Below are 16,638 nucleotides of genomic sequence, written 5' to 3'. Positions count from 1 at the left end.
AAGTTCCCCAACACCTTTCATCTAATTGTTTTAGCATTGTTTTATGTTTGTTGCCTACACTCATTCTTCATTAAGGTTTGCAAGATCGTGTTTTTCTAATCCTACCATCCTACCATTTCTTTTGCATTTATTAGTTAGAATTCTTCTACAAAAAATAACTTTTTCTTAGCTACCCTTTGGTTACATGCAATATAACTAATCAAGGAATGACCAGAAAAGTGTTTATTTCTCTACATCAACGTTCAGAGTAATTAATTGATTCCCTATAAAACTCCATTGATAACAAATGTGTTGTTTGCCTTAAGTATCATTATTAATGGGTTTTGTATATTTTATGTGTTATGATCAATGGAAGTCATTATTTTTTTTTTTCCTAAAGATTTTATTTATTTATTTGACAGAGATCACAAGTAGGCAGAGAGGCAGGCAGAGAGAGAGGGGGATGCAGGCTCCCCGCTGAGCAGAGAGCCCATTGCAGGGCTTGATCCCAGGACCCTGAGACCGTGACCTGAGCCGAAGGCATAGGCTTAACCCACTGAGCCACCCAGGCGCCCCAGTCATTATTTTTCTTTTAATGCTCAAAGTGTTCTATCTTAGACCAGTAGGGTCCTTTGTATTGGTTCTCAGTATACATGACTTCTCGGTATACATGACTCCCAATAGTCCTTGATAGTTTCATGGCTTCTGGGTACAAGACAACCCAACATCATCTTTCCTGTTCCAGATCTGGAACCAGCCATTTATCAAAGGAGCCTTGATTTATTTATTTTTATTTTTATTTTTATTTGCTTAATTTTTAATTTTTTTTAAACTGGAAAATGGTGTTTAGAGACCAAATCTGTGCTTTAGGGGTGTTCATTACTACTGGATTGGTGATTATTTCTAGGCCTTTTTAGCAGAAAGTAGAAAACACAGTTTTGTTTTGTTTAAAGATTTTTTATTTATTTATTTGACAGACGGAGATCACAAGTAGGCAGAGAAGCAGGCAGAGAGAGAGGAGGAGGCAGGCTCTCTGCTGAGCAGAGAGCCCAATGCAGGGCTCGATCCCAGGACCCTGGGATCATGACCTGAGCCGAAGGCAGAGGTTTTAACCCACTGAGCCACCCAGGCACCCCAAAAACACAGTTTTAAGAGGAAAATACATACTTCATTCATTCTGCTCTCTAACCCATATATAAAATTATCCTAGGCTTATTTAATTTTTTTTTAAGATTTATTTATTTATTTGAGAGAGAGGGCATGAGGGGGTGGCGGTAGAGGGAGACAGAGAGTCTTAAGCAGACTGGCCGCCGAATGCAGGGCCTGATGCAGGAGTTTATCTCAAGACCATGATGAGATCATGATCTGAGCTGACACCAAGAGTCAGATGCTTAAAAACTTTGCCACCCAGGTGCCCCATCCTAAACTTGGTTTTTGCTTTGTTTTTAAGATTTTATTTATTTATTTGAGAGAGAGATATATAGTGAGAGCGAGCATGAGCAGGGGATAGAGGGAGAAGCAGGCTTCCCACTGCTCAGCAGGGAGCCTGCTTCCCTTCCTCTCTCTCTCTCTCTCTCTGCCTGCTTCTCTGCCTACTTGTGACCTCTGTCTGTCAAATAAATAAATAAAATCTTTTAAAAAAATACTTATAAAGCCAACTGAAATGATTTTCTATATGTAGTTACACCACCAACCTGACACACAGATGGCACATTTGTTTCCATTTGTTTTTATGGAATGTTTTATTCTTTTTACTGAACTTTGTTTTATAAATATGCAAAACATTTACAAGTTTCCAAAAGAGTCACTGTATAATAAGGTACATTCACAGAAGTCTCATTTACATCTCTATCCTCTCCATCCCACAAAGGGAACCATTTTTAGAAGACTGAAGTTTATTCTTCTACTGTTTAACTTTTAAACATAAGCAATTAATGTTCCTTTATATCATCCTGCTACTGGGTGATATAAACACTACTACGCACCTCACTTATTTCACTTAAAACTATATATGGACATCTCTCCAGATTGGCATGTTTATTAGGTATGTAAGAAGTCTTCCACATATCTTTGTATGGTTGCTTACATACTCTCTTGTGCCTGTACTATAATTTATTCAGCCAGTTCTTTGACATGTGAGCAGTTTCCAATGTTTTACTATGAAAGTGCCATAATGAATAACTTGTGCATACAGCTTTTTGTATTTTTGTCAATATTTATCACTAGGATTGATTCCTAGAAGTTCAGGATTTGACCTAGGATTCCTGGGTGAAATAGTACATAGATACATAGAGTGGCTATGTGTTGCCAGATTTTCTTAATGAGTTACATCATTTTGCCTTCCCATAAGCAATGTAGGACAATGCCACCCTTGGGTGTATCTTAGTACCATAACAGATAGAGGAGGCTTCAGAGATGAATCATAGACAAGGTTCCTGTCCCAAGGAATTCTCAGTCTAGTAGAAGTCCTATGGGCAAACAAACAATGATGTAAATGTAATAAGCCAGGGAAGATTTACCCTGGAGCTAATGAAGCTTAAGCTTGAGGCGCTCCCTTACACAGACACTTCCCAAGGCCCCAACGGTGTGTTCATGGGGTCAATCTGCAATCTTTTTCCTAAAGAAAACACCCCCAATTTTTTAAGCTTCAGGCTGTATAGGACCTGAACCCATTACAATCTTTAGTCAGCCTGTCTTTGGGGTTACAGAGTTGGATTTCAAGTCTCAGTTCTGCGGTCAGAGGAGGGATTCCTATATTTAATGACTGAGACAAACAAAAGGAAAAGGCTCTTCTAACCAAAAGAGATACTCCTCTCCGGATTCAGATGGATTACCCACACAGGTATTAAGACCATCTATAGCTTCTCTCTAATTTCAAGAGCAGAAACTAAGCCTTGGCGGGCGTCAGTATCCCCAGCAGAGAGCTGAAGACTGGGGGATGGCACTCAGAACAAAAGTCTGAACGGATTATAGAGCAGGGTGCTGTCGGGTTTTTGGCAGAGGAGTTGTACTAGGAGAGTAAGTATTCAAGGCAGGTACACACACACACCCCAAACTACACAACTTTTGCACAAATAAGGCAGAGGTCTGTTTTCTCACCTGTAAAAACAAGGTTAGCAATAAAGCCTATACCCTTTGGGATTTGGTCAGGATTAGAAAAGCTAATTTAAACACCTAACCCAGGCTCAGACTCTGAGGAGAAGGTCCATAAATAGAGGACTGCAAATAAACTGGGTAAGTGGTTGATCCTCGAGAGCCCCAACAGGGATTCTTTGCACATCGTGCTTACTGCAGCAATGGGAGCAGGAACCGCTTTGTTGACAAATAGTAGCTGCAGAATAAATTGGTGAAGAAGGGACGGACGTTTCTGGCGGATGCTTACTGATCCGTGCAACTAACTGAATAATGGGCTGGTCCGAGTCTCTGAGTCACTGACAGTCCCGGGCTGGCTGTCAGGCGACTGAATGCCGGAATCTGACACACCGCTGTCCGTCTCGCCCCAAGAGAAGGGCTGCCTTCGCGGTCCATCCCGGCCCCGGCCGCCTCGGACCTCGCGCGGGCTGGATCCCGACTCCCCGCTGGGGCCACCGCCCCGCAGGGACTGCGCGGGCGGCAGCGGCCAGGTGCGAGAGCCGCCGCGCCTTCCTCCCGGCGCCGGGCAGGGCGCCCCCGACTCCCGGCCGCGGCGGCCCAGGAACAATGAGGTGCCGGCTTCTTTAAGGGAGATACCACCGCGCCGGCGGGGCAGGGGACGGCGTCCTCCCAGATGATCGCACCCAGTCCCGCGCCGACGCCGCCTGGGCAACTGCACCGTCCGCAAACATGGCTCAGTGACTCTGACAAAAGGTGCAGCCTCCCACCCGGCTGGGCGGACGCCAGGCCCCCCAGCTCGGACCGCGCCTCCCGCGGACTAGCCGAAAAGCTCCGCGTCCCGCAGGCACCCCAAGCCCGATCGGAAGAAGATGCATCAGGCGTTCCGCCCCAGCGACCCCCGCACACCTGCCCGCAGCTCGGTAGGTGGGAAGGGGGGCGGGGAGGGAACGGGGAGGCCGCGCCGGGCGCGCGCACCCCCAGGCCCGGACCTGCTGCCGCAGACCGTCCCCGGAGCCCGCGGGCCGTGGGCGCCCGCTGCGGCTGGACGGTGACCGAGCTCTGGCGGGCAGCGGCCTCCCCGTTCCGGGGCCCGGCCACCCCTGCGGGGAGGGGCACTAGTGGTGCGCTCCAGAGCGCGCACACCTTCGGCGACTCCCGGCTACTGCGAACCACGGGAGAGGGAGGAGGCTAGCGGAGGGCGAGGAGCGCGCCCAATAAGGAGGCGCTCGGCGTCCCGGCTCGCGCTACGGAAAGCCGGAGGGGGGCGGGGCCGCGCGGCGTAAGGGGGTGTGTCCGCGCGCACCACGGGGGCGCGCGCCGGTCTCTGACTGGAGGCCGCGGAGGCTGAGGCGCGAGCTGCCCGATAATGGCGGCCTGCAGAGCCCGTGAGAGGGAGAAGCGGCGGCGGCTACCCTGAGGTAAATATGGCCCTCAGACCTGGCACTGAGGCCCTTCTGCAGAGCCGAAGGCCTTGCATGCACCTCCTTCCCCGGGAGGCCTGTCACAGACCTGTCAGCGGAGTCATGCTAGGGAAGGCCCCGCGCTCCTCAGGCCTCCGGCCCGCACCCCTCAGGCCACCGGCCCCAGCTGCGGCCTCCTCTTCTGTCCCTGGTCTCCTCCCCAGGGCCCGGGCCTCATCCGCCACCCCCGAGGATCTGGGACAGCCGCGGGACTGGCTCCTCGGGGTGAAGGGCCTCGGGAGGATCCCCTCCGGGTTTCGTCTGGACGCCGCCGGGGAGGGGGAGGGGGAGGGCCTGATACTCGGCCAATGAGCGGGGCGCTGAGCGGCCGCGTCGGACGACACCTCTGCCCAGGACTGGTCCTTCCCGGGCCGGGCAGGTGTGTGGCCTGGCCCGCCGGCCGCCTGGCGCTGGCTCAGCGGGGCGGGCGCTAGGGCCCGGGAAGTGCTGGCCGGTCGCTTGGGTTTGCAGCCAGGGATTTCATAAACGCCCTCCCTCTGCCTTACGCGGGTGCTCTGTCGTGTGCGGGTGTGGGACAGCTTGCAAGACAGGAGCCACTTTGAGGTAGATAGTAACTGGCGATCCACGGAGAGCAGGAAAGAGTGTCTGCTGTGGACCTGGAGCCAGGATTCCGTGGCAGGGTATCAGACACTAGGAATACAGTAGGAATGTGAAGGGGGGTTCCAGTTAGAGGAAGTGGGACTAAGAAGTAATCTCAGAAGCTTTCATTTTCTTTACTAAATCTATCCTATGGACTTAAAGTAGCTGTACCCAATTTTTCAGGCTCAAGAGTCAGTAGCCTCTTGTTCCCCCTAAACTGTGCATTCGAAAGATTGCACAATCTCTTGCCCATTGTAGCAATCCACAAATAAGAATTTGTTCTGAAGCTCATTAGATTCTTAACATTCTTCGGAGAATGAGGTGGCACACTTTAGACTTTCTTGATTCAACTCATGAGCATCCTCTGTGTAGGGCCTCTGCCTTTAAATGATTTATCAAGTTGAACTTGAAAGAACACTGTCAGAGGACAGTTTTTAGTGGCAAAAATGGCCTACATCTAGATAGGTGTTGTTTACATTTAACAACAGAAAGGTAACAACATTCTAAGTAGCTTGCTTTATTTTTAGAGGACCATTTTTCTCCACAGAGTTTATTTTCATTTATTTTGCAAGAAATGAGGAAATAACATAAACAAAATTAAAATAGGGACATACACAGTTTGTTTACTTTAAAAAAAAACCCACATTTTGAATTCTCTATGTAATCTAGTCTACTTTCAGTCCCTAAGCACAAGCCAGCTGTTTTTTGTTTTTGTTTTGACATTTTTATGAACTTTGTGTATGTCAGCTTTAAGGAGACGCTGGAGTTTCTTTTTTCATGACCAGTAAATAAGAATGATGAATTTTCTGGTTTGTTTTTAACAGTAATATTTTGAAGCAGTTTGTATGGGAGGCAGTGTAGTGTAATGGTTATGGTTATGAATGTCAGAGGCAGATGGCCTGGTTTCAAAACCCAGGTCCACCAATAGCTCTTTTACCTTAGGCATGTTGCTTAAACTCTCTGTGCTTTCGTTTTCTTATCTATAAAATGACCATAATAGTATCTATTTCATAATATTGTTGTGAGGATTAAATGAATTTAATATTATGAAGTGCTTGGAACAGATCCTGATACATGGTAAGTACTACCAAAGGGTTAGCTGCTTTATTATTACTATTCAAATATTTAGATTTGCCCAAGTTATAGCAAATATCTTTCAAGCACTGCAAACAGTGAGACAGATAATTAAATCATACATAAAAAGGTATACAAGCCAGTAAGTATACTTAATTTCAACAGAGCACTTTGTTGATTTTTCCAGAAACTTTGACCTTGAAGATGGTGAGTAGCCAGCCAAAGTACGATCTAATACGGGAGGTAGGCCGAGGCAGTTACGGTGTTGTGTATGAAGCAGTCATCAGAAAGACCTCTGCACGGGTGGCGGTGAAGAAAATTCGATGCCATGCACCTGAAAATGTTGAACTAGCCCTGCGTGAGTTCTGGGCACTAAGCAGTATCAAGAGCCAACATCCAAATGTGATTCACTTGGAGGAATGCATCCTACAAAAAGATGGGATGGTGCAAAAAATGTCCCACGGCTCTAATTCTTCCCTTTATTTACAGGTACGTGTGGTTGAATAGGAATAGATATAACTTGAATTTAGTATTGGTCAGCAAGAAGAGGAATAAACGAGTCAGATGAGCTTCTACTTTTAAATGCAGGTGTTTATATAGTTAGGAGTAGATAAGGGTCTGCCAAGAACTGAATAGATGTTTGCTTTAAAACAGGGTTTTATTTATTTTTTTATTTATTTTTTTTTTAAATAGATTTTTTCTTTCTTTTTTTTTTTTTTTTTAAAGATTTTTATTTATTTATTTGTCAGAGAGAGGGAGAGAGAGCGAGCACAGGCAGACAGAATGGCAGGCAGAGGCAGAGGGAGAAGCAGGCTCCCTGCAGAGCAAGGAGCCCGATGTGGGACTCGATCCCAGGACGCTGGGATCATGACCTGAGCCGAAGGCAGCTGCTTAACCAACTGAGCCACCCAGGCGTCCCAAAACAGGGTTTTATTTAAACCTGTGATGGAAATACCTAAAAATAACATAAGCCACCTGTTATGCCATGGTACTTGCCAGTCTGCATGGGAATGGGGCAACATAGGAGCTAGAAAAGTGATCAAGATTAGAGTCTGATAAGTTCACTTATTTGAAATCAAGTTTTTGGGAACTAAATCCAGAAGAAAAGGAAAAACTCCACAATCAATAGCAGCACCCATATAGGTAATTGGGCATTTCTTTATAAATCACTGATTCGAATATAAGCATTTGCTGTTTTAGAGGGTTGTGTGGTTTCTTAACCATGCAACTCTAGTTATTTTTCATGAAGTATGTTGCATAGCGCTTGAATGTTATTAATAGTGCTAATAGCTAACATTTGGGTTCCAACTCAGTTCCACACTATGTGTTCAAAGTGTTTTAAAGGCAGTTGCTCAGAACAATCCTGTGAGGGTAGTACTATTATCATTATACAAATGAAGAAATTGAGGCTTAGAATAAATAATGAATTTATCCAAGTCACATACCCAGCAAGTGGCAGGATTGGTAACTGAATGTAGGAGACCATCTGACCACTAAAACTTGTGTCCCTTTAACTTCCAAATTACTCTTGCCTTCAAATTACTTTTTTTGTAGACCTGGGGAAAGCATTAACATAGGAAAACAGAAAAGGTTTATTTGTTTGTTTATTTATTTGGTTGGTTGGTTGGCTGGCTTCTAGTATAGATCAAAATCTCTAGTAGGCCTGTATTTGCTAAAGAGAAAAGATACTTAAGACATAGCTAGTTAAAGGCCAGAGAAAAATTTAAATCCAGTCATTCTTGGAAGAGGAAACAACTTCCCATGAGTATGTCTAAATTCAGAATTTCAACCATCAGGGTACAGAAGTATGATTTTAAAACAACAAAAACTTTTGGACCAGGAACAACAAAGAAAACAAACATTGATCTGTTTAATTAGAAACTTGCAACTTTCATTATATGGTGAACAAATATCAATCTTGAGAACCTAATTTATATTGCAGTTTCTCATGCTCTATCCTGAAGTTTTACCTCTTAAGACAGTAACTGTAAAGCACAACTATTTCGCCTCTATTCCATTTATTGTTTACTTTTCTAAAAGTGCTTAGTATGTAAGTTGCACTGATAGAAAATACTAGAAACATTCTTACCATGCTCCCTCTTAAAAGTGGATAGAACTTTGATGAACTTTGCCATTGAACTGATCTACAAATACAAAGACATTTAAATATATGACTTAGTGCTAATGGTATCCTTGAGTCCAGATCAAGCAACCTTTATAGTATTAGGTGGTCATTCAAGCCTTTAAGATGTAAAGTATTGGGGCACCCGGCCGGCTCAGTCAGTAGAGCATGTGACTCTTGATCTTGGGGTTGTAAGTTTGAGCCCCATGTTAGGTATAGAGATTACTTAAAAAAATAATAAAAATAATAAGATGTAAAGTACTTCCAGCCTTGACTCAATGATTTTTTTTTTTTAATCTAAAACACCTTTTTATTTAGTACTCCCTTTTATCTTTTAAAGGCTGATGGGGGGGTGCCTGGGTAGTGCAGTGGGTTAAAGCCTCTGCCTTTGGCTCAGGTCATGATCCCAGTGTCCTGGGATCAAGCCCCGCATCCGCTGTCTGCTCAGCAGGGAGCCAGCTTCCCCCACCCCACCTCTGCCTGCCTCTCTGCCTACTTGTGATCTCTGTCAAATAAATAAAAACTATTTTTAAAAATATTATAAATTAAATAAATAAAGGCTGATAGGCCTGTGTTTGACTTGTGGCACTTTTGCTAGCTCTATGATCTTGGCTAAATAACTCATCTCTTCCAGCTTCTGTATCTTCAGATGTAAAATAGTAATAATAATTTTACCTTCCATGGAAGTTGTCAAAATTAGAAATGATACAGTAAAATACTTGGCACATAGGAAGTACTCAGTAATAGGTAGCTCTGTTAAAAGCTCTATTAAAATTGTCTTTTCTGTGGATTTATTAACAAGACATTGATCAACACACTTAGCAAGTGCCTTCTCTAAATTTACATCTGGTAAAAACAGTTAAATCTGTAGCATGACCACAGAGTCCCTATGCATGGCTTTCTCCATTCTCTACACAAGTTTTTGTTTTTCTCCATGTTTTTCTAGATATTTTCCTTGTTCTGAATGATTAAGTCAGTTCGTAATAGCTAAAAAATTTAGCTAGAAGAAAATGTAAAGCAAATTAATTAACAGAGGATACATTCTCAACATAGGAACTTGGTGCCAGTCTGTATAACTTGTAATCAGTGTCATGAATGAGAGATACAGAATGATATAAGAGCATATGAGAGAGAACCTGACATAACCTAGGTTTCAGGAATTATGAGTTGTTTCAACTGAAAACTTAAGGGTAAAGAGGAGTTAGCCATGTGAGTGAGAAAACTTGCCAGTCAGAAAGAACTGTACATACAGATGTTTTGAAGCAAAAAGTACAAAGCATTCTAAGAATTGAAAGAATATAGTAAGACTGTACTATGCCAGCAGAGTTGTTTTACATGAAACTAGAAAGGTCAGCAGGGTCAAAGGATCCCACAGCCCATGTTCAAGACCTTAGACTGTATCCTAAGAGAACAGGGAAACTGTTGAAGGACTTTAGGCAAGAGAACCAATGACTTTACATCCTTTACACATGGAAATAAGTGGGTTGGGCTCTCTCAACCAGCAGCCCTCAAACTATAGCCCTCAGGCAATTTTTTATATGGCCCAGATGCTAAAAATAGTTTTGACATTTTTAAAGAGTTGTTTAAGGGAAAGAAAGAAGAATATGGTACAGAAACCTTATGTGACTTGTCAAGCCTAAAATATTTACTGTCTCACCTTACTCTAAACCATTCTTTGAATGCTGGGACTTTGCGTTGCTCAAAGTTATTTAGAAGTTTGCTTTTGAGAGTAAGACAGAAGAAGAGAGAAAATGAAGTAAGAGTAATGGCACTGATCTTTAATCTCAGCATATTTAGTAACAGTGCACCTGGTAAATAATTGTGTGATCTGTACCTTTCTAGTCTTTCATTTTCTGGCTCACTGGCCAACACGCAACAAAGAAAATGCACGCAGAAGACATATGCAGACGGTTGCAATTACAGCTGTTTGCCATTGGGGGAGATGGTGTGAAAGGTGTTCTTTGCTTCTGCCCTCCAAATGACAAGAGGAAGTACTAGTAGACTTAAATGTGAACTTGCAGTTCATTCTTCAACAACTCTTCAGCTTCCCTACTGAGTTTCTATTCAGTGGGTCTGAAAAGGCACCATGGGACAAATGCTTTCAAAAAGTATTGTATGCTATATTTTAGAATGGTAGTTCATATTCGGTGAAGTAATCAATATTCTTGAATTTCAGGTCATAGAATTATAATTTGATAATGATAACAAATAAAATAGCAACTTGGGCGCCTGGGTGGCTCAGTGGGTTAAGCCGCTGCCTTCGGCTCAGGTCGTGGTCTCAGGGTCCTGAGATCGAGTCCCGCATCGGGCTCTCTGCTCAGCAGGAAGCCTGCTTCCCTTCCTCTCTCTCTGCCTGCCTCTCTGCCTACTTGTGATCTCTCTCTGTCAAATAAATAAAATCTTAAAAAAAATAAAATAAAATAGAATAGCAACTTATTCTAGGTTTTCAGCTTGTAGCAAAGAAATATACAAACCCTGAGGTGCCTGGGTGGTTCATTTGGTTCATTTGGTTAAGCATCTGCCTTTGGCTCAGATTCTGGAGTACTGGGACCAAGCCCCACATGGGGCTCCCTGCTCAGCGGGTAGTCTGCTTCTCCCTCTCCCTCAGCCATTCTCCCAGCTCATTCTCTCTCTCTCACTGTCTCTCAAATGAATAAAAAAATCTTAAAAAAAAAAAGAAATATACAAACTCATATTTGAATTTTTATATCAAAATGTAAATATGTTTTTTTATTAATTGGTTTTTAGAAGCCATATAGTGATAGAGATAGACAGTATATTTGCATTCTGCCTGTAGAAGTTTATGAAGTAATAATGGCAGTCTTTATTTTTATCAGTGACTACAGGAAGGCTTGATTTCCTTTTTTTTTCTTTCCTTTTTTTTTTTTTAAGATTTTATTTATTTATTTATTTGTCAGAGAGAGAGAGAGAGAGCGAGCAAGTGCACAGGCAGGCAGAGTGGCAGCAAGGAGCCTGATATGGGACTCGATCCCAGGATGCTGGGATCATGACCTGAGCCGAAGGCAGCTGCTTAACCAACTGAGCCACCCAGGCATCCCTCCTTTTTTTTTTTTTTTTTTTAAAGATTTTATTTATTTATTTGACAGAGGGAGAGACAGCAACAGAGGGAACACAACACAAGCAAGGGGAGTGGGAGAGGGAAAAGCAGGCTTTTCAGAGAGCCCAATGCAGGGCTCGATCCCAGGACCCTGGGATCATGACCAGAGCCAAAGGTGGACGCTTAACGACTGAGCCCCTCAGGCACCCCAAGGCTTTATTTCCCTAACAACTAGTGTTCCTGATCATTTCTCTTCTAATTTTACAGATTGTATAATGTTAATAGTGTATGTCCAATGAACAAGAAACATATTTCAGGCAGTTTAATTGAATAGAACTTCCTAATTGCTGTTTATACCTCAGCTGGCAATCTCCCAGGTCTACTAGCTGCTGAAATGTCAATTTTTTTATGAAGCTCTTGTGTAGGTAGGTAAAGTTCAGGTCCATTAACTCATGCAGAAAATGTATAGCCAGTTGGATACTTTTAAAAATAAAACGTTTGTTTGTTTATGACTTAGTAAGCTTTATGCCCAATGTAGGACTTAAACTCATGACTCTGAGATCAGGAATCCCATGCTTTCCCAACTGAGCCAGCTAGGTGCCCCTAAAGCTTTTTTTTTTTTTTTTTTTTTTTTAAGATTTTATTTATTTATTCGACAGAGAGATCACAAGTAGGCAGAGTGGCAGGCAGAGAGAGACACGGGAAAGCAGGCTCCCTGCTGAGCAGAGAGCCCAATGCAGGGCTCAATCCCAGGACCCCAGGATCATGACCTGAGCCAAAGGCAGAGACTTTAACCTACTGAGCCACCCAGGCGCCCCCTAAAGCTATTTTAAAATAACTTTTTACCTCCTGACTTAGAGATTTGGTATGTATTCATTAGGGGCAGTTTGAAGTACTGAAATTTAAAATAAAATGCGCATATGAGAGCATTGACCAAATAAAACATTCATGAAATTTCCACTTAAAATTGGGAGTCCAACTTATTAATCAGTTAGTTATTCTTTCTCTGTAGCTGAATTGTATAAACTGTGCAGATGACTGTAATCTGTTTTTCCCCCTCTTGTAGCTTGTAGAGACTTCATTAAAAGGAGAAATTGCCTTTGATCCCAGAAGCGCCTATTACTTGTGGTTTGTGATGGATTTTTGTGACGGTGGAGATATGAATGAGTATCTATTGTCCAGGAAACCCAATCGTAAAACTAACACCAGCTTTATGCTTCAACTGAGCAGTGCTCTGGCTTTCTTGCATAAAAACCAGATCATCCACCGAGATCTTAAGCCTGATAACATCCTGATTTCACAAAGCAGGTTGGATACCAGTGACTTGGAACCCACACTAAAAGTGGCTGATTTTGGTCTCAGTAAAGTTTGTTCAGCCTCTGGGCAGAATCCAGAAGAACCTGTCAGTGTAAACAAGTGTTTCCTTTCCACAGCCTGTGGAACAGATTTCTACATGGCTCCTGAAGTGTGGGAGGGACATTACACAGCAAAAGCTGACATCTTCGCTCTGGGAATTATCATCTGGGCAATGCTGGAAAGGATCACATTCATAGACACAGAGACAAAGAAGGAACTCCTGGGGAGTTATGTAAAACAAGGAACTGAGATTGTGCCTGTTGGAGAGGCGCTTCTGGAAAATCCCAAAATGGAACTTCTCATTCCTGTGAAGAAAAAGTCTATGAATGGGCGGATGAAACAACTGATTAAAGAAATGCTGGCTGCAAACCCTCAGGATCGTCCAGATGCTTTTGAACTAGAACTCAGATTAGTACAAATTGCATTTAAAGATAGCAGCTGGGAAACGTGACACATACATTGTTTGCAAATATCTTGGATGATATGCTGCTTATGTTTTAACAGTGATGCAACAACATAATGTGGCTGAAAAGAATATAAAAAGCTAAACTCCACCTTTTAAGGGTTTAGATTTTATTGTGGGATGTTTTTTTTCCTCGTTTTTCTTAAGTCCAAGCTGGCCATTTTGTTAGTATGTTTTAAATGTGTATTACCAATGTGGGTGTACATTTTTAAAAATGATCATTGGTAGAAGTTTGGCAGGAAAATTCTCTTAAGAGCCAAGAAGAGAAGAAAGTCCAGTTCTCTGGAAATAAGTCTCAAGTATTTTAGACATTCCTTGTCAGTATTAGGAATTTCCATGGAAGAAGAGGTTTGCATGCTGGCAATGCAACCTTTGAAGCTTTGTAAAGGAAACATATATGTATATATTTATGTATATGTAAGTATGTGAATGTGTGCATTTTGCATTCCATATGAAGAAAATGCCACTTCTGTTTAAATTATTTGATGTAGGTTTGGGTTTTTGAGATTTGCTGGTGAAATCAGTGATGAAAAATAAAAGAACCTTCTCTCATCTTCCTCCCCTGCCCCTCCCTCTAATGAAATCATACTACACTTTTTATTTTTGTAATATTATACGGCTTTTTTTAAGGCATCATTTTGGAGGGTCTAAAGTTATCCGATTAAGCATAAAATTAAGTGATCCAAAGCTGCTGAAGTATGTTTGAGCTCTCCAGTGCCCTATAGCTGCAGGAGTTGAAGTAGCCATGCAATCATGTGGTAGCAGGTTGGAAAGGACCTTGATGATTCAGTCGTACCTTCTTTAGGTAACCAAGCATTCAATTAACCAATTAAACCATTGCACTGGAACATGTCTGCACTTGAGCATCTGCAATCTGGTACAAATCTGAACACAGGATTCCTCTGTTTCTGAAAACTTTGCAATATATGAACTCTACTACTTGATATAGTAAGTTTTGATTTCAAGACTGTCTAAGCCTCAGCATAAAGTTGAAGAAATCAAATGAGCTCTACCCTCACATTGCCTGTCCTGATATGGTCTCTTGTTTAATCACTGGAATTCCTTTCGTTTTGGCACTAATGCTGTTTTCTCTTGCCTAATTTAACACAGTAATGATAGTGATATGGTTGTGTTAAATGTTGATCACCTTTTTCTGAAGTGGGAGATGATACCTATACAGCGTGGTAAATGGATGAAATACTGCGGCATCCTCTATATCTTTCAAGTAGAAACTTGCAAGTTACCGATTTTATACAATCACTTGGTATGGTCTATGTCAAAAACCAATAGACTGTTACTCTAATTGAAGTTAGTTTGATTTTTAACCCTAGATGGTTGTCTCCAATTTGTTTTCCTATAAGTGCAGATAATTAAAATCTAAGAAAGTTTTGCTGAAACAGAATATTAGCCTTTAAGGTTAGATAGACTTTAAGGCCATTGTATCTAGGTTAGTCTTTATAAAGCACTAGAATCTTTGGTCAAAGTAAAAAAAAAAAAAAAAATATATATATATATATATATATATATATATATATATATATGAATACCAAAATTATTAATAGTTGCATAGTCTCCTCAGCTTTTTTTTTCTGAGTTTTTTTGTTTGCTTGTTTGTTTTTTAATTAAAGCATAGTTGACACCCAGTGTGTCTCCTCCTCAGCTTTTTCAAACTTCCATAACTTTTGGAATTTTGCTATCATCATATTTTTCCTTACTTAAAATATATTTGAGAACTTGAGAAGGTGAAAAAGCACAAAGAATTAGAGTATGTAAAATTTCTGAATTCTGCATTCATTGGCCTGGAAGTTTAAAATTTGGAATGAAAGGTTTTACTGAGATAAAACCTTCTATTTTTTTCTTAAATAAAACCTTTTAAAATTAAAAAAATCATATACTTTGAACATCACTTCAAGCTAATAAATACAAGATTTTTTTGGAAATGAGAGGTGGAAATACACTGGAACCTCCTGATAATTGACCCTGTGGATCTCCAAATTACTGTAACACAGATCTGGCCAAGGGGATTGAGTTACTGGAAGTGGGAAGAATCATCATGTTGCATCAGTAAATGGCACTTCCGCAGAGATTCATGGTGGTTCGGTGGTAGTGGGCCAGTGCTTCGTTTGCTCTTCAAATATCTATGTGCTTGGAGCCCTGGTTTCCTAAGTACATAGTTTTTGGTCTTGCCTCATTTAAAATAGCTAATGAGGGATGCCTGGGTGGCTCAGTTGGTTAAGCGGCTGCCTTCGGCTCAGGTCATGATCCCAGCGTCCTGGGATCAAGTCCCACATCGGGCTCCTTGCTCAGCAGGGAGCCTGTTTCTCCCTCTGCCTCTGCCTGCCATTCTATCTGCCTGTGCTCACTCTTGCTCTCTCTCTCTGACAAATAAATAAAATCTTAAAAAAAAAAATAAAATAAAATAGCTAATGATTATCATTTATTTTGAAAGATTTCACCTGTGAAGTGAATTCTTTCTTTCACTGGCAGCAAAGGTATGAGGTGACCAGGAAGTTTCTCTTGGAATTTTCTCAAGTCCTTATATTCTAAAATAGTCTATGATACCAAGCAAAAGGATAGTAAATTCTTTGTCTTTGTTTTTTTTCAATCAGGAGGTATTTATTCAGTACCTACTGTGAGCTCAGCACTAAAGGTCCGTTGGTAAAATGACAGTTTAAAAAAATGGCCTATAGCCACAGGCCTTTTCCAGCCAGGAGTAAGAAATAAAAGAAGGTTGATGATACTTGGAAATTCCTGGATATTTATTTGCTAGAGGAAAAATGAAAGCAAAAATTTGTGCACAGTGCCTTGCCCATAATAGGTACTCAATAAAAAATTATTCCTCAGAGTCTCTTGCCATGGTTTATAGTGTTTTATGAAATTTGTCTTAATTGAAGAAAAGACCAAATATTTCAAATAAGCTTATAGGCAGCTGTGGCCAGTTAAAATATGGGGTTGTACAGTTAGTTCCTAGAATGTTATTTTGCACTAGTTGTCACTTAGAAAGACGGGGTTCCTGTAGATTTTTGGTGCTAAGGGATACTTTGTCATTACGATGAAGTAAGTGTTAAGTGTCATATAAATAGCACACTGAATAGTTCTTCTGCTGGTCTGTTTTTTCCTCTTTGTTGTTGTTGTTGTTGTTTTTAATTGTAAAATGTTTATCAATCAAACTATTGTAGCAGCTACAAAATAATTCACCAGCATGACAAAATGGTCAAAAAATAAGTCATCAGCACTTCAAAAATGAAAGCAACTTTTGAGATTTTCTTTTAAAATTGTCAAATATATTTTATGAAGAATTTATAAAAGGGGGAAATGATTGTAATTTATTGTTCATGACTGTTTTTTTTTTTTAAATAAAGTGAGTTTCAACAACAAAAAAAAACTACCCTGAAAATTTTATATTGTTGATTTGGTGGCTCTGTCTAGTTCT

At 41.4% G+C, this 16,638-nt stretch overlaps 1 protein-coding gene across 2 annotated transcripts; it reads left to right on the top strand.

Moving 5' to 3' along the window:
- Positions 1–1,790: 1,790 nt before the first annotated feature.
- LOC111154689 (PDLIM1 interacting kinase 1 like) lies at positions 1,791–14,661 on the top strand. 2 transcript variants are annotated; one of them, XM_022514525.1, is made up of 3 exons: positions 1,791–3,992; positions 6,394–6,695; positions 12,453–14,661. In XM_022514525.1, exons 1-3 carry the CDS (start codon positions 3,746–3,748, stop codon positions 13,191–13,193), a joined length of 1,290 nt encoding a protein of 429 aa, XP_022370233.1. In that variant the 5' UTR covers positions 1,791–3,745; the 3' UTR covers positions 13,194–14,661. The 2 variants fall into 2 exon arrangements, with proteins under 2 accessions (XP_022370233.1, XP_022370234.1); XM_022514526.1 differs by lacking the exon at positions 1,791–3,992 and adding an exon at positions 4,410–4,490.
- Positions 14,662–16,638: the final 1,977 nt, after the last annotated feature.

This window comes from Enhydra lutris, unplaced genomic scaffold, assembly GCF_002288905.1.
Source record: "Enhydra lutris kenyoni isolate GAN:26980312 unplaced genomic scaffold, ASM228890v2 scaffoldscaffold38, whole genome shotgun sequence".
NCBI lineage: Eukaryota > Metazoa > Chordata > Mammalia > Carnivora > Mustelidae > Enhydra > Enhydra lutris.
Note: the sequence above shows the minus strand (reverse complement) of the source record. Positions and strands in the feature narration are given on the sequence as shown.